Genomic DNA, 19,274 nt, shown 5'->3' on the forward strand with positions numbered 1-19,274 from the left:
ATTTTGTACGTCTAATGTGTATATTCATTTATATCTACAACTCATTAACTTCCATAATAAGTAAAAAAAAATGGGGGTCATCTTCCATTCTGAAGAGTTATATTCATTTTAAAAAGGCCTTATTTTTTACCATTTTTAGCACTTTGATACAATTAATGTGCGCATTTTGTCATTTTTAACGTGCTCATATAGCGTTATTTTAAGTCGGAATGGACTCAAATTTGGTGAATGTATTAAGGAAGATGAGTAGAATGCAATTTGTACAAAACAATTTTATTTTTTACGCTTCCTATGTACGCACGCGCAAAAACGTGTTTTTGCGCAGTAATTTTTTGAAACATGCAAATGGCCTAATTCATGCTCTAAATTGATCAAAACTTAATTTTGAGCATTTCAAATTTTTAACGCGCGATTTCACGCGCATGACCCTACGTGCGCGTGTGTTTTTATTTGCTAATATTTTTACCCTTGACCTGAAGTTTACGTGTAGTGAATTTCATTATTATGTGATAATGAATTATGGAGATATGATTGATAATGTGATTTCGCAAAATGGCGTATAAATGACGTCACGGATGAGTGATCACGCTGAAAAGCTTATTATGGCTAAGTTAAAGTATTTAAAAGACATTGTGAAATTTTGGTAATCATTGACATTAAACTTTTTGAGATATTTGTTACACAAAAAGTGTACAGAAAGAATAAAAAGAAAAACTAGAATTTAATTCGTCACTTTGACGAATTATAGGTGATCATTTTTATAAATTTATTGACATTAATATTTTTTAAACATGCACGTATGTTAACATACGATCGGAAAATGTTGATGTATGCCATCCTATTATACGCTTATAGTGCTTAGTTGTGCCTATTATATGTCATATCACATTATGTACAGTATACTGTATATCTATATACAGTGTAGCATTGGTGAAATTACGGACACACATCATGTTCTAAGTTTTTTGCACTGATGACATTATCAAAATAAACTTGTGGATACCAATATCGAAAGATAATGAATTGAGCAATAAAATATAACAATTAGAAGAAAATTTGGCACGTAGAAGCGCGGTGCGCGCTCTTCAAAATGTGTATAACTTTGACGAAAGAGATGAAAAAAATACTTTTTAACTTCAACTGGCCATATGGTAACTTCATAACATTCGATAGGCTTAATTTTTATATGCATTCATATCTACATTTCACCAGCTCTCATAATAAGTTATAAACATCAAGGTCAACTTTAATTCAGAAGAGCTGTAAGGTATTCAACTATACGTTGTAGGTGAAATTACGTAACCCCCGTTATTCAAATTTTAAGATGTGATGACGTCATCGAAATGAAAATATTGGCAACTACTGAGTAACATAATTGGTTGAGGTAGAATATATTAAAAATTTTTAAAAAATCGAGCACAGATAAGCGAGTTACGCTCTGTTGAATATGGTGGTCTATGACAAAATGGGAAAAAACCCTATTTTAAAAATTCATGTGGCCAAATGATGACGTCATACCATTTTGTACGTCTAATGGGTATATACATTTATATCTACAACTCATTAACTTCCATAATAAGTTTAAAAAAATGGGGGTCATCTTCCATTCTGAAGAGTTATATTCATTTTAAAAAGGCCTTATTTTTTACCATTTTTAGCACTTTTGTACAATTAATGTGCGCATTTTGTCATTTTTAACGTGCTCGTATAGCGTTATTTTAAGTCTGAATGGACTCAAATTTAGTGAATGTACTAAGGAAGATGAGTAGAATGCAATTTGTACAAAAAAATTGTATTTTTTACGCTTTCTATGTACGCACGCGCAAAAACGTGTTTTTGCGCAGTAATTTTTTAAAACACGCAAATGGCCTAATTCATACTCTAAATTGATCAAAACTTAATTTTGGGCTTTTTAAATTGTTAACGCGCGATTTCACGCGCATGACCTTGAAACGCGCAAGTTTTTATTTTCTAATATTTTTACCTTGACCTGAAGTTTACTTGTAGTGAATTTCATTAATATGTGATAATGAATAGTAAAGATATGATTGATATTGTGATTTCACAAAATGGCGTATAAATGACGTCACGGATGAGTGATCACGCTGAAAAGCTTATTATGTCTAAGTTAAAGTATTTGAAAGACATTGTGTAATTTTTGTGATCATTGCCATTCAACTTTTTGAGATATTTGTTACACAAAAAGTGTACAGAAAGAATAAAAAAAATAAAAAAATAAATAAATAAAGATTTCATACAATAACAATAGGTGATCATTTTATTCTAAATGATCACCTAAAAATAAACTAGACATGTAACTCGTCACTTTGACGAGTTTGGTTATCCGCCGCGCAAGTGGTGCAACATTAACATTAAGGGGATAGGTTGAGGACAAAAGGAAGTGTTCACGTATGACCTGAACTGAAGAATATGATATGTTGTTATTGCTGAATTTTATTATTTAGATTCATATATAGTATACACAGTATAATCTGTATCCATATCACATACAGTGTAGAATAGGTGAAATTACGGGACCCGCTATTTTTTGCAATTTTTAACATGTTGACGGTTTTAAAATGAAACGCGAAGGTAGCAATTTCGGAAGAAAATTATCTCAGCAACAGCATATTAACGTGTAGAAGAAATTTGAATACGTGAAATATTGATGCGCGCTCTTTTAAATGTAATGAATTATGACGCAAATGATGAAAATACGACCTTTTTTATTTAACTGGCCATATGATGACGTCACAACATCCGATTGGCAAAATTTTTACATGATTTCGTATCTACAATCCAATAGCTTCCAGAAAACGTTTTAATCGTGATTAACAGATTAAAATTTACTGTAAAGATGAAATTAATGCCACACGTAATTTAAATTTTTAGGCATGATGACGTCATAAAAATTAACTCATGCGAAAGATAGTTGATTGACCTAGACAATATCAAAATCGGGGTGAAAATGGAAAACGAATAAGTGGAGATGCGCTCTATTCAATGTGATGAGCTATGACGAAAGATACAAAAATCCTAAATTTTATATTCGTGTGGCCATACGATGACGTCACAATGTCCGGTTAGCCATATTAATACCTGATCCGATATCTACAACTCATCAACTTCCAGAATATGTCATCCACAAAAAGTTGACCGTGTAGTTTAGAAATTACGACTGTTTAAAAAAAGGCATATTTTTAACGAATTTTTGAACTTTTTCATCAAAAATGCGCGCAAATTGTCCAATTCGACGTGCTTGTATGACGTAACTTTAGGTCGAAATTGTTTAAAATTTAGTAAAATTACTAGAAAAGGCTGGAAAAACATAAATCACGCAAAAAAAATATGTTTTCAATGCTACGTGCGCACCGCACACGTAAAAAATTGCGCACGCGTGGGAATTTTTTACATGCTTAAAACGACATGAAATGCGTAGAAAGTTGATTAGAAATTAATTTTGCGCATTTTGAAATTTTAAATGCGCGTGCACGCGTAACTTTGTGTAAAACACGCAATTTTTTTTCAACAGAAAGTTAGCGCATGATATAAATTAAACTTTTGGAAAGTTTCAATTTGAAATGTTATTTGGTTTTCGACCTAAGTTGAATACGAGGAAATCGTTAAATCACGCGTAAGTCACGTTGCGCAATTGTAAACGTCATGAAAAGCTTCGCAGCACATCTTCATGTGCATGACGATATGTTGAGAAAGTTACAAAATGTTATGTTTGCAAGTTTTAGAGAAAAGCGTTCCACAAAAATCATACAGAAAGAAAGAAGCCAAATAAAAAGATGATTTCGTAGAATCACAAGAGGTTATCCTGCAACTTCGTTGCGGATAACCAATAAAGATTTTATACAATAACAATAGGTGATCATTTTATTCTAAATGATCACCTAACTAGAATTTAATTCGTCACTTTGACGAATTATAGGTGATCAGTTTTATCATTTTACTGAAATTAATTTTTTTTAAACATGCACGTACGTTAACATACGAACGGAAAATGTTGATGTATGCCATCCTATTATATGCTTATAGTGCTGAGTTGTGCCTATACGCCATATACAATATGTACAGTATATACTGTATATCTATATACAGTGTAGCATAGGTGAAATTACGGGACACACATGTTCTAATTTTTTGGCATGATGACGTTATCAAACTAAACTTTAAGATGACAATTTCGAAAGATAATTAATTGAGCAAAACAATATAAGATTTGGAAAAAAATTTGGCACGTAGAAGCGCTGTGCGCGCTCTTTGAATTGTGTATAACTTTGACGAAAAATATGAAAAAACTACTTTTTCACTTCAACTGGCCATATGTTAACGTCACAACATCCGATAGGCTTAATTTTTATATGAATTAATATCTACATTTCATCAGCTTTCATAATAAATTATAATCATCAAGGTAACCTTCAATTCTGAAGAGCTGTAAGATATTCAAATTTACTGCGAAGGTGAAATTACACGGCCTACGTTATTCAAGTTTTTACGCGTGATGACGTCATTAAAATGAAGATAGTGTCAACTCATGATAAAGATAATTAATTAAGCAAGCACATACTGAAAGTTGTGCGAAATTCGAGCACACATAACCAAGATGCGCTCTGTTGAATGTGATAATCTACACAAAAAGATAACAAATCCTAATTTTTAAATTCAAGTGGCCATTTGATGACGTCAAAACATTTTGTACGTAAAATGTGTACATGAATTCATATCTACAACTCAATGGCTTCCAGAATAAGTTAAAAAAATCGGGGGTCATCTTGCATTCTGAAGAATTATTTTCATTTTAAAAAAGACCTATTTTTCACCATTTTCAGAACTTTTGTAAAATTAATGTGCGCATTTTGTCATTTTTAACATGCTCGTATAGCGTTATTTTAAGTCGGAACTGACTCAAATTTGGTGAATGTACTAAGGATGGTGAGTAGAATGAGATTTAAGTATCGCGCGCGCAAAAACGCATTTTTGCGCAGTAATTTTTTGAAACACGCAAATGGCCTAATTCATGCTCTAAATTGATCAAAACTTAATTTTGAGCGTTTTAAATTTTTAACGCGCGATATCACGCGCATGAACCTACGTGCGCGTGCGTTTTTATTTGCTAATATTTTTACCCTTGATCTGAAGTTTACGTGTAGTGAATTTCATTAATATGTGATAATGAATTATGGAGATATGATTGATAATGTGATTTCGCAAAATGGCGTATAAATGTCGTCATGGATGAGTGATCACGCTGGAAAGGATTAAGTTATATTATTTGAAAGATATTCTGAAATTTTTGTAATCATTGACATTAAACTTTTTGAGATAATTGTTACACAAAATAGTGTACAGAAACAATAAAAAGAAAAAAAATAACTAGACATGAAACTCGTCACTTTGACGAGTTTGGTTATCCGCTGCGCAAGTGGTGAAACATGGACGTTTAACGACGTACCTTTTAACATTAAGGGGATAGGTTGAGGCCAAAAGGAAGCGTTCACGTTGGCATTATGACCTACAGGCCGGACAAGCAACTGACAAACAAAACCAGAAAATGTAATAGAAATCACATATCTCCTAACAACGATGAACGGCTCTGATATGAGAAAAATATTGTTTGCCTCTCTCTATCCTGTAAAAATAACGTCTTATTTGGCCTGCTACATTATAGAAATAGGTAGGAAATAAACGATTTGGGCTATTCCATTACAGTCGGTATAAACAGTAAAATCTGTTTACATATTACATACAGTGTAGATTAGGTGAAATTACGGGAGCCGCCATTTATTCCAAATTTTAACATGGCGGCGGCATCAAAATGAAATACAAAGATAGCAATTTCGGAAGGATATTATCTCAGCAACAACATATTAACGTGCAGAAGAAATTTGAATACGTGAAATATTGATGCGCGCTCTTTTAAATGTAATGAACTATTACGCAAAAAATAAAAATACAACTTTTTTTAGTTAAGTGGCCATATGATGACGTCACATCATCAGATTGGCAAAATTTTCACATGATTTCGTATCTACAATCCAATAGCTTCCAGAAAACGTTTTAATCGTGATTATCACATTTTATTCTTACGAGCTATAACAGATTAAAATTTACTGTACAGATGAAATTAATGCCACACGTAATTTAAATTTTTAGGCATGATGACGTCAAAAAAATTAAAATATTTTTAACTCATGCGAAAGATAGTTGATTGACCTAGACAATATCAAAATCGGGGTGAAAATGGAAAACGGATAAGTGGAGATGCGCTCTATTAAATGTGATGAGCTATGACGAAAGATACAAAAATCCTAAATTTTATATTCGCGTGGCCATACGATGACGTCACAATGTCCGGTTAGCCATATTGGTACATGATCCTATATCTACAACTCATCAACTTCCAGAATATGTCATCCACAAAAAGTTGACCGTGCAGTTTAGAAACTACGACTGTTTAAAAAAAGGCATAATTTTGACGAATTTCTGAACTTTTTCATCAAAAACGCGCGCAAATTGACCAATTCGATGTGCTCGTATGACGTAACCTTAAGCCCAAATTGTTTAAAAGTTGGTAAAATTACTAGAAGAGGCTGGAAAAACATAAATCACGCGGAAAATATATGTTTTCAATGCTACGTGCGCACCGCACACGTAAAAATTTGCGCACGCGTGGGAATTTTTGACATGCTTAAAATGACATGAAACGCGTAGAAAGTTGATTAGAAAATAATTTTGCGCATTTTGAAATTTTAAATGCGCGTGCGCGCGTAACTTTGTGTAAAACACGCAATTTTTGTTCAACAGAAAGTTAGCGCATGATATAAATTAAATTTGTGCAAAGTTTCAATTTAAAATGTTATTTGGTTTTTGACCTATGTTAAATACGAGAAAATCGTTAAATCGCGCGTACGTCACGTTGCGCAATTGTAAACATCATGAAAAGCTTCGCTTGACGACGTTACATAAATGTCAAAATGTTAACATAGTTCACAAAATGTTATGTTTGCAAGTTTCAGATTAAAGCGTTACACAAAAATCATACAGAAAGAAAGAAGAGAAATAAAAAGATGATGTTGATGTTGATGATTTCGTACAATCACAAGAGGTTATCAGCAACTTCGTTGCGGATAACCAATAAAGATTTTATACAATAACAATAGGTGATCATTTTATTCTAAATGATCACCTAACTAGAATTTAATTCGTCACTTTGACGAATTATAGGTGATCATTTTTATCATTTTACCGAAATAATTTTTTTGCACGTACGTTAACATACGATCAGAAAATGTTGATGTATGCCATCCTATTATACGCTTTAGTGCTGAGTTGTGCCTATTATATGCCATATACAATATGTACAGTATATAATGTATCTATATACAGTGTAGCATAGGTGAAATTACGGGACACACATCATTTTCTAATTTTTTGGTATGATGGAATTATCAAAATGAACTCGAAGATGACAATTTCGAAAGATAATGAATTGAGCAAATAAATATAAGAATTGGAAGAGAATTTGGCACGTAGAAGCGCTGTGCGCGCTCTTTGAAATTTGTATAACTTTGACGAAAAAGATGAAAAAACTACTTTTTAACTTCAACTGGCCATATGTTAACATCACAACATCGGATAGGCTTAATTTTTATATGAATTCATATCTACATTTCATCAGCTTTCATAATAAATTATAATTATCAAAGTAACCTTTAATTCTGAAGAGCTGTAAGATATTCAAATTTACGGCGAAGGTGAAATTACACGACCTACGTTATTCAAGTTTTTACGCGTGATGACGTCATCAAAATAAAAATAGTGGCAGGTCATGAGAAAGTCAATTAATTGAGCAATCACATACTAAAATTTGAGCAAAAATCAGGCACAAATTATTAGAGATGCGTTCTATTGAATGTGATAAAATATGACAAAAGAGAAAAAAAACTTAATTTTAAATTGAAGTGGCCATTTGATGACGTCACAACATTTTGTACGTCAAATGTGTACATGAATTCATATCTACAACTCAATGGCTTCCCGAATAAGTTAAAAAAAATGGGGGTCATCTTGCATTCTGAAGAGTTATTTTCATTTTAAAAATGCCTTATTTTTCACCATTTTCAGCACTTTGATGCAATTAATTTGCGCATTTTGTCATTTTTAACGTGCTCGTATAGCGTTATCTTAAGTCGGAATGGACTCAAAATCGGTGAATGTACTAAGAATTGTGAGTAGATTGTGATTTATACATCAAATTTTATTTTTTACGCTTTTTAAGAATCGCGTGCGCAAAAACGTGTTTTTGCGCAGTAATTTTTTGAAACGCGCAAATGGCCTAATTCATGCTCTAAATTGATCAAAACTTAATTTTGAGCGTTCTAAATTTTTAACGCGCGATTTCACGTGCATGACCTTGAAACGCGCAACTTTTTATTTGCTAATATTTTTACACTTGACCTGAAGTTTACGTGTAGTGAATTTCATTAATATGTGATAATGAATTATGGAGATATGATTGATAATGTGATTTCACAAAATGGCGTATAAATGACGTCACGGATGAGTGATCACACTGGAAAGCTTATTAGGATTAAGTTATATCATTTGAAAGATATTCTGAAATTTTGGTAATCATTGACATTAAACTTTTTGAGATAATTGTTACACAAAATAGTGTACAGAAACAATAAAAAGACTAGACATGTAACTCGTCACTTTGACGAGTTTGGTTTTCCGCCGCGCAAGTGGTGCAACATGAACGTGTAACGACGTACCTTACCGTACCGAACATTAAGGGGATAGGTTGAGGACAAAAGGTAGTGTCCACGTTGGCATTATGACCTGAACTGAAGAATATGATATGTTTTTATTGCTGAATTCTATTATTTTGATTCATATATAGTATACACAGTATAATCTGTATCCATATCACATACAGTGTAGAATAGGTGAAATTACGGGACCCGCTATTTATTGCAATTTTTAACATGGCGACGGCATCAAAATGAAATACAAAGATAGCAATTTCGGAAGGATATTATCTCAGCAACAACATATTAACGTGCAAAAGAAATTTGAATACGTGAAATATTGATGCGCGCTCTTTTAAATGCAATGAATTATGACGCAAAAGATGAAAATACGACTTTTTTCATTTAACTGGCCATATGATGACGTCACAACATCCGATTGGCAAAATTTTCACATGATTTCGTATCTAAAATCCAATAGCTTCCAGAAAACGTTTTAATCGTGATTATCAAATTTTATTCTTACGAGCTATAACAGATTAAAATTTACTGTAAAGATGAAATTAATGCCACACGTAATTTAAATTTTTAGGAATGATGACGTCAAAAAAATTAAAATATTTATAATTCATGCGAAAGACAGTTGATTGACCTAGACAATATCAAAATTTGGGTGAAAATGGAAAACGGATAAGTGGAGATGCGCTCTATTAAATGTGATGAGCTATGACGAAAGATACAAAAATCCTAAATTTTATATTAGCGTGGCCATACGATGACGTCACAATGTCCGGTTAGCCATATTAATATATGATCCGATATCTACAACTCATTAACTTCCAGAAAATGTCATCCACAAAAAGTTGACCGTGCAGTTTAGAAATTACGACTGTTTAAAAAAAGGCATAATTTTGACAATTTTTTTAACTTTTTCAACAAAAACTCGCGCAAATTGTCCAATTCCACGTGCTCGTATGACGTTACTTTAAGTCGAAATTGTTTAAAAGTTGGTAAAATTACTAGAAAAGGCTGGAAAAACATAAATCACGCGAAAAAAATATGTTTTTAATGCTACGTGCGCACCGCACACGTAAAAATTTGCGCACGCGTGGGAATTTTTTACATGCTTAAAACGACATGAAACGCGTAGAAACTTGATTAGAAAATAATTTAGCGCATTTTGAAATTTTAAATGCGCGTGCGCGCGTAACTTCGTGTACAACACGCAATTTTGGTTCGACAGAGAGTTAGCGCATGATATAAATTAAATTTGTGCAAAGTTTCAATATAAAATGTTATTTGGTTTTTGACCTATGTTAAATACGAGAAAATCGTTAAATCGCGCGTACGTCACGTTGCGCAATTGTAAACATCATGAAAAGCTTCGCTTGACGACGTTACATAAATGTCAAAATGTTAACATAGTTCACAAAATGTTATGTTTGCAAGTTTCAGAGAAAAGCGATACACAAAAATCATACAGAAAGAAAGAAGATAAACTAGATTTGAACTCGTCACTTTGACGAGTTAGTTATCCGCACGACAAACGCCACGCGCACGTCATACGTTGGAATTTTGCACACGGAAAAAGATTATGGCATTATGACCTGAACTGAAGAATATCATATGCTGTTAGTGCTGGATTCTGTCAATTTTGTGTCATATAGCATATACAGTGCAAACGGTATAATCTGTATACATGTTACACACAGTGTAGAATAGGTGAAATTACGGGACCCCCCGTTTATTCTTATTTTTAACATGGCGACGGTATCAAAATGAAAAACTAAGATAGCAATTTCGGAAGGATATTATCTCAGCAGCAACATGTTAACGTGAAAAAGAAATTTGGATACGTAAAATATAGATGCGCGCTCTTTTAAATGTGATGAACTATGACGCAAAATATGAAAATACGACTTTTTTTTATTAAACTGGCCATGTAATGACGTCACAACGTCGTATTGGAAAAATGTTCACATGAATTCGTATCTACAATCCAATAGCTTCCAGGAAACGTTTTAATCATGATTATCACTTTTTATTCTGACGAGCTATAACAGATTGAAATTTACTGTAAAGATGAAAATAAGTGACCCACGTTATTTACGTTTTTAGACATGATGACGTAATAAAAATTAAAATATTTTTAACTCATGCGAAAGATAGTTGATTGACCTAGACACTATCAAAATCGGGGTGAAAATGGAAAACGGATAAGTAGAGATGCGCTCTATTAAATGTGATGAGCTATGACGAAAGATACAAAAATCCTAAATTTTATATTCGCGTGGCCATACGATGACGTCACAATGTCCGGTTAGCCATATTAATACATGATCCGATATCTATAACTCATCAACTTCAAGAATATGTCATCCACAAAAAGTTGACCGTCCAGTTTAGAAATTACGACTGTTTAAAAAAAGGCATAATTTTGACAAATTTTGACGAATTTTTTAACTTTTTCATCAAAAACTCGCGAAAATTATCCAATTCTACGTGCCCGTATGACGTGATTTTAAGTCGAAATAGTTTAAAAGTTTGTAAAATTACTAGAAAAAGCTGGAAAAACATAAATCACGCGAAAAAAAAAGTTTTTTGCGCTATGTGCGCACACGTGCGTAAAAAAAATGCGCGCGCCTGGGAATTTTTGACATGCTTAAAATGACATGAAACGCGTAGAAAGTTGATTAGAAATTAATTTTTCGCATTTTGAAATTTTAAACGCGCGTGCGCGCGTAACTTTGTGTGAAACATGTCATTTTTTTTACACAGAAAATTAGCGCATGATATAAATTAAACTTTTGCTAAGTTTCATTTAAAATTGTTATATGGTTTTCGATCTATGTTAAATACGCGAAAAACGTAAAAACGCGCGTAAGTCACGTTGCGTAACTCTGACGTCATTCACAATAAGAGGGGCACAACTTCACGTGAATGCCCATATGTTGACAAAGTTATGAAATGTTATGTTTACATGTTTTAGAGATACGCTCTGCACAAAAATGACAGAAAGAAAGAAGAATACAGACTAGACATGAAACTCGTCACTTTGACGAGTTAGTTATCCGCACGACAAACGCCACATGCACGCCATACGTTGGAATATTGCACACGGAAAAAGATTATGGCATTATGACCTGAACTGAAGACTATGATATGTTGTTATTGAATTCTATTATTTTGATTCATATATAGTATACACAGTGTAATCTGTATACATATCACATACAGTGTAGAATAGGGGAAATTACGGGACCCGCTATTTATTGCAATTTTTAACATGTTGATGGTTTTAAAATGAAACGTGAAGGTAGCAATTTTGGAAGGAAATTATCTCAGCAACAACATATTAGCGTGTAGAAGAAATTTGAATAGGTGAAATATTAATGCGCGCTCTTTTAAATGTAATGAACTATGACGTAAAATATGAAAATACGACTTTTTATATTCAACTGGCCATATGATGACGTCACAACATCTGATTGGCAAAATGTTCACATGAATTCGTATCTACAATCCAGTAGTTTCCAGAAAACATTTTAATAATGATTATCACTTTTTATTCTGATGAGCTATAACAGATTGAAATTTACTATAAAGATGAAAATAAGTGACCCATGTTATTTACATTTTTAGACATGATGACGTCATAAAAATTAAATTATTTTTAACCCATGCGATAGATAGTTCATTGACCTAGAAAAAATAAAAATCGGGGTGAAAATGGAAAACGGGCAAGTGGAGATGCGCTCTATTAAATGTGATGCGCTGTGACGAAAGATACAAAATCCTATATTTTATATTTGGGTGGCCATACGATGACGTCACAATGTCCGGTTAGCCATATTAATGCATGATCCAATATCTAAAACTCATCACCTTCCAGAATATGCAATATAAATAACTTTAACCGTTTAGTTTAGGAACTACGACTGTTTTAAAAAAGGCATAATTTTGACAAATTTTGACGATTTTTGTAACTTTTTCATCAAAAACACACGTAAGTTATCCAATTCAACGTGCCCGTATGACGTAATTTTAAGTCGAAATTGTTCAAAAATTGGTAAAATTACTAGAAAAGGCTGGAAAGACATAAATCACGTGAAAAAAATTGTTTTCAACGCTACGTGCGCACCGCGCGCGTAAAAAAATGCGCGCATGTGGGAATTTTTTACATGCTCAAAATGACATGAAACGCGCAGAAAGTTGATTAGAAATTAATTTTCCGCATTATAAAATTTTAAACGCGCGTGCGCGCGTAACTTCGTGTGAAACATGCCATTTTTTTTTTACAGTCAGTTAGCGCAAGATATAACTTAAACTTTTGTTAAGTTTCAATTTAAATTGTTATATGGTTTTTGATCTACGTTAAATACGCGAAATTCGTAAAAACGCGCGTAAGTCATGTTGCGCAACTCTGACGTCATTCACAATAGCAGGTGCACAACTTCACGTGAACGCTCACATGTTGACAAAGTTATGAAATGTTATGTTAACACGTTTTAGAGATACGCTCTGCACAAAAATGACAGAAAGAAAAAAAAAAAAAACTAGACATGAAACTCGTCACTTTGACGAGTTAGTTATCCGCACGACAAACGCCACGTGCACGTCATACGTTAGAATTTTGCACACAGAAAAAAATTATGGCATATGACCTGATCTGAAGAATATGATATGTTGTTAGTGCTGAATTCTGTCAATTTTGTGTCATATAGTACAGTACAGTATAAACAGTATAATCTGTATACATATTACATACAGTGTGGAATAGGTGAAATTACGGGACCCGCCATTTATTCCATTTTTTAACATGGCGACGGTATCAAAATGAAACACTAAAATAATAATTTCGGAAGGATATTATCTCAGCAACAACATATTAGCGTGTAGAAGAAATTTGGATAAATAAAATATAGATGCGCGCTCTTTTAAATGTGATGAACTATGACGTAAAATATGAAAATACGACTTTTTTTATTTAACTGGCCATATGATGACGTCACCACATCCGATTGGCAAAATTTTCACATGCTTTTGTATCTACAATCCAATAGCTTCAAGAAAACGTTTTAATCGTGATTATCACATTTTATTCTTACGAGCTATAACAGATTGAAATTTACTGTAAAGATGAAATTAATGCCACACGTAACTTAAATTTTTAGGCATGATGACGTCATAAAAATTAAAATATTTTTAATTCATGCTAAAGATAGTTCATTGACCTAGACAATATCAAAATCGGGGTGAAAATGGAAAACGGATAAGTGGAGATGCGCTCTATTAAATGTGAGGAGTTATGACGAAAGATACAAAAATCCTAAATTTCATATTCGCGTGGCCATACGATGACGTCACAATGTCCAGTTAGCCAAATTAATGCATGATCTGATATCTACAACTCATCAACTTCCAGAATGTTTAATAAAAATAATTTTTTACCGTTTAGTTTAAAAACTACGATTGTTTAAATAAAGGCTTAATTTTGACGAATTTTTGAAGTTTTTTATCAAAAAAGCGCGCAAATTATCATATTCTACGTGCTCGTATGACGTAATTTAAAGTCGAAATTGTTTAAAAGTTGGTAAAATTACTAGAAAAGGCTGGAAAAACATAAATCACTCGAAAAAATGACGTTTTTAACGCTACGTGTGCACCACGCGCGTAAAAATTTGCGCACGTGTGGGAATTTCTGACATGCTCAAAATGACATGAAACGCGTAGAAAGTTGATTAGAAATTGATTTTTCGCATTGTAAAATTTTAAACGTGTGTGCGCGCGTAACTTCGTGTAAAACATGCCATTTTTAGTGCATAAAAAGTTAGCGCACGATATAAATTAGACTTTTGCTAAGTTTCAATTTAAATTGTTATATGGTTTTCGATCTATGTTAAATACGCGAAATTCATAAAAACGCGCGTAAGTCATGTTGCGCAACTCTGACGTCATTCAATTATAGGAAAGCACAACTTCACGTGATTGCCCATATGTTGACAAAGTTATAAAATGTTAACTTTACACGTTTTAGAGATACGCTCTGCACAAAAATGACAGAAAGAAAGAAGAATAATACAGAAAAAAAATAAGATGATGAAACAGGACAGTTACAAGGAGTTATCCGCCATAGTGCGGATAACTAAAAAAAAGATGATGAAACAGGACAGTTACAAGGAGTTATCCGCTAAATGCGGATAACTAATAAAAAGTTGATGATGATGATGATTTCGTACAATCACAAGAGGTTTTCCTGCAACTTCGTTGCGGAAAACCAAAAAATAAAGATTTGATACAATAACAATAGGTGATCATTTTATTCTAAATGATCACCTAATAATAATAAAGATTTTATACAATAACAATAGGTGATCATTTTATTCTAAATGATCACCTAATAATGGTGAATAATAACTTTAAAATATTGTATGTTTTAGTTTTTCACTAATAAGCTAGCTTGCTTGTTTTATGTGATTAATGGAGATGTTAATATTAATATTACATTTTATTATTTATCCAATTTTTACTATTTTTATAAATTGTCACGATTGTTGTAATTCGGTTTTGTTAACTGCAAGAACAATTGAAATAAATAAACCTTGATTATTATTGTTGTGGCGTCCGTTTCCACTTACATTTCTTTTCTTACGTTATGTTAATATAATATGTTCATTATTGGTTTTATATTTATTTTACACACACTCTTCTTCATTTATAACTATAGCAGTGCATATCCTTAAATTAATCTAATGATAGTATATAACTTGCATTCCTTTCAGTCTTAAATATAATCGTTGATGCACATTTCCCGACCGGTACAAATGAAAACATTTCATTTATCTTATGTCATTATAATTCAAACTGTTTCCTACTTTCTTTATATAAGAACAAAGAAAGCATGATTTTATGTTCAATATCACAAAATACACATTAAATGATTTAGAAATAACATTTTGCTGTTCTGGGTTAATAAATAATATAAAACGTCACTTGTTTATGACTGTATAATCTAACATAAAAAAGTAAGTGATTTAAGTACAACATCGAAACCTTGCTTTATAATGTCTAATTTCATAAAGTGATTTACTAGTTATTACAAAAGTTATTAAAAAGACTAAAAAAAAAAAGTTGTAATTGTTTGTTTTATTTCATCGCATGTAAGCGCATGATGACACAAGCGCAGTCGGTTACTTGCAAGGAGTTTGGCTAAACAATGACCGTTATTTAATAACGCTTTTAAGTTACGCGTTTACACAATACACACACACAAAAATCGGTACATTTAAGGATTCTTTTTTGTAATCGGTAAAACAATAACCGGAGTGCGCGCAGCTTTATAAGAGAACATCATTTTAGGGAATATTACTTATTTCTGAATTTTCATCTGAATTGTTAACTACACTTTTACTGATTATCTACGAACCATGAACGATTGTATTGAATGTCGTGAACCCGTAACGGAACAGCAAGAAGGACTGTTTTGCGAAGAGTGTCAGAGATGGCAACATCGTCGGTGTGACTCGGGAGTGACAAGAGCAGCGTACAGGTTAGCCGTCGAAGAGGGTTTTATTGATTGGACATGTAGAGAATGTGCTCCAGAAAACAACGTCCAGCCGGTGCCGCAACTGGAGATTTTTGCAGCCGACCTTGGCGACTTTTTGGAACCAATCGTTCATATAGAAGAAGAGGTACTGAATCCTTACCCTGAACCACAACCAATACCAGTGATGCCTGCTGTTGATGATGACATCGTTACTTATCGGCGATTAGCAGGAACAACAAAACGTGGGAATGTAAGTTCTTTAAATATTTATAAATCTATTCTTTGTCAAATTTGTTTTTTTTTTAATTTATCGCATTTTCTTGTGAAAACCAACTTAACCTTCTGTTGTTTCAGGACTCGCTTGTAGACAGTCATGGGTACCAATATACAGAAAAGACTGATAAAAGACAGGCAAATACAACATGGAGATGTTCTCTCAGAAACAAGAATGTGACGTGCAAAGCAACAGTGTTGGAGAAGAATGGAGAATTTATACGTGGTGTACATGAACACATATGCGGAGTTATTCCAGGTATAAAGACTAAGGAAACTAAATTTGAATAGTATTCTTATTTTAAAAGTAAAATCACCATTTGATATACTGTGTATCTATTTTTTTCTTTAATAGGGCGGGAGAAAGTTGCGCTCCTCCGACGTGACGTGAAGGCTAAAGCAATGGAGAATCCCTTCGATTCTGCGGCGGAAATAGTAGAAAAGGTACAATATCGTTTAAACTTTTATTATTTTTTTGAATCATTTTATATTTATTTATTTTCCATGTTTGTATTACAATTGTGATTATTCTTTATTTCCAGTTGATACAAGATGACATCGGTGTGGGACAGATTGCCTTACTACCAACGATGCCAACACCAAACAACTTCGCCAGACAAGCCAACACCAAGAGGAAGCTATCCCGTCCTAATCAACCTGCAGATCTGACATTTGTGATAGACGACGACCACATCGCACCAGGATTTTTACGAGAGGACATCGTCGTTGATGGACAGCGTCATATCGTTTTTGCCACACAAGACATGCTGAACTTACTGGGAAGAGCCATAGTTTGGTAAATTTAATTTTATCTTGTTTTATTATTCATCCTGAATTTTCATTCAGTTCAGTTGTGATTTTCTTGCTATTTTAAATGCTTACCATGTTTGTATCATTCACAGGTATATGGACGGAACATTTAAGCTGATACGGGATCCATTCTACCAGCTATTCTCTATTCACAGCTTTGTAAGATCCGGTACTACGACCAAACAAGTCCCTCTTGTGTTTGTGGTGATGTCGTCTAGAAGGATCGTTGACTACGTAGCAGTTCTGAGAGCCGTTAACCAGAGAGTGCGTCCAGCTGCTGTGCGGAAGGTTGTCGCCGACTACGAATCGAGTTTGTGGCAGGCAGTTCGTCAAACTTTGCCGAACGCAACAGTATCTGGTTGCCTTTTCCATTACACACAGGTACTTATTTATTCATTATTTTACTCAAAACTAATTTTAACGTACAAACTTTTTGTTTGCATATTTATATAACAATGTATCCATGTTTTATCTTTCAGGCTGTGTTCAAGAAATCAATGGAACTTGGCTTACAGCGGGCATATCGCCTTGACGCTGCTACACACATGGTAAGTTTAAAAATCTTCATGCGTCTACTTTATTGAAAAAAAACTTTGTGTAAAAGTACTAACAAATTAATGTTTCTTTTTCTTATTTTTTTAGATCATCAGGCAGTTGATGTCGTTACCGATTATTCCGTTAGAACATGTACAGGCAGCGTTTAGACATCTTGAAGAATCTACTGGAGACGTACTGGCGATGCAACAGCTGATGAGATACATGCGGTCGTTTTGGATAGATGGAGCGGTGTTTGGACCTGAAGATTGGGTAGTGTACAGACATGATATAAGGACGAACAACGATCTTGAGGGATGGCACCATCGACTCAACCGCAAAGGCAAACGTGGTAAGGAAAAAATCAAATAACATAACTACTATGCCAACTCGGCGTGCATAACAATTACACTGTTTATAACCATAATTTGTTTTAATTTTCTTTTTCTTTTCCTCTTTCAGCAAGCATTCCATTCTACATGTTAGCAGAGTTATTGTACAACGAGGCCGTCACGGTATCGATTAACGTAGAGATGATCTACAGAGAAGACAAATTGAGAAGAACACGAACGGGCAGCAAGGTGGCCAACGAGAGACTGACAACCGCGAGGGCCAACGTAGTGTACGTTTGCTAATGCTTGCCGCGAGTAAACTGATCACTCGCAATGCTCGCGTAGTAGAATAGTGTTAATGTATGTATGTTAGTTAAATATTAGTTAAAAAATTAGTAAAAAATCTTATGTTAGTAATAAACGTTAAATATAATATTGTTACATTTTAAACTATTTGCAAAATATGTTAGTTAAGAACTTTTGTGATATAACATGTTATTGCTAGTAATAAAGTCAATTTTAATGCATGCTAGTGGTTATATAAAAAAAAACAATTATAAATATAAATGTTATATTATATGTTTATTTATAAAATATGGTAGTTAAGTTAATTCGTTCGTAAATTCTTATAACGTGTCTAAATAAAAAAAACTACAAGAATTGATAATAAATGTGTTAAAATTGTATATCATAAAATAATTTTCATTTATTTTCTCTATCTGTGATGAATCTAACTGTATCTGAAAAGAAATCGTAATATTATATACAATAATACAAATGTAGAGAAAAATCGGTAAAGCAATGCACCCCTATTTTTTGAATGGAATAAGCCACGGAGATCACCAATCTAAACAATGCATTCAATATAAACAATGCAAGCAAGCCTGGCGTTCCATACTAAATACATGCGGCCGAACACGACGGTATTCAGTAGAATGGGGCAGGCTAATTACTGAAAACCACTGGAAATACCTGAAAATAACTGAAAGCTTACAGAAAAGAAACTGAAAACAACTA

The 19,274-nt window shown here is 33.1% G+C and overlaps 1 protein-coding gene and 1 long non-coding RNA gene across 2 annotated transcripts in view; one reads left to right on the top strand and one right to left on the bottom strand.

The window, feature by feature from the left end:
* LOC144844143 (uncharacterized) overlaps window positions 1–19,274 on the bottom strand; it is a 187,905-nt gene that overhangs the window by 131,778 nt on the left and 36,853 nt on the right. The window lies entirely within an intron of this gene.
* Window positions 15,251–18,807, top strand: LOC144840266 (uncharacterized). The gene is made up of 8 exons (XM_078696064.1): window positions 15,251–16,558; window positions 16,663–16,840; window positions 16,937–17,025; window positions 17,124–17,377; window positions 17,484–17,772; window positions 17,871–17,939; window positions 18,034–18,277; window positions 18,388–18,807. The coding sequence occupies exons 1-8, from the start codon at window positions 16,190–16,192 to the stop codon at window positions 18,558–18,560; spliced, it is 1,665 nt and encodes a 554-aa protein (XP_078552190.1). The 5' UTR covers window positions 15,251–16,189; the 3' UTR covers window positions 18,561–18,807.

Source organism: Antedon bifida, chromosome 1 (assembly GCF_963402885.1).
Source record: "Antedon bifida chromosome 1, ecAntBifi1.1, whole genome shotgun sequence".
NCBI lineage: Eukaryota > Metazoa > Echinodermata > Crinoidea > Comatulida > Antedonidae > Antedon > Antedon bifida.

Coding starts and splice junctions, on each gene's coding strand:
- LOC144840266 (XM_078696064.1), top strand. CDS start 16,190: ATGAACGATTGTATTGAATGTCGTGAACCCGTAACGGAACAGCAAGAA. Junction 17,378..17,483: donor CTGGGAAGAGCCATAGTTTG/GTAAATTTAATT, acceptor TATCATTCACAG/GTATATGGACGGAACATTTA. Junction 18,278..18,387: donor CAACCGCAAAGGCAAACGTG/GTAAGGAAAAAA, acceptor TTCCTCTTTCAG/CAAGCATTCCATTCTACATG.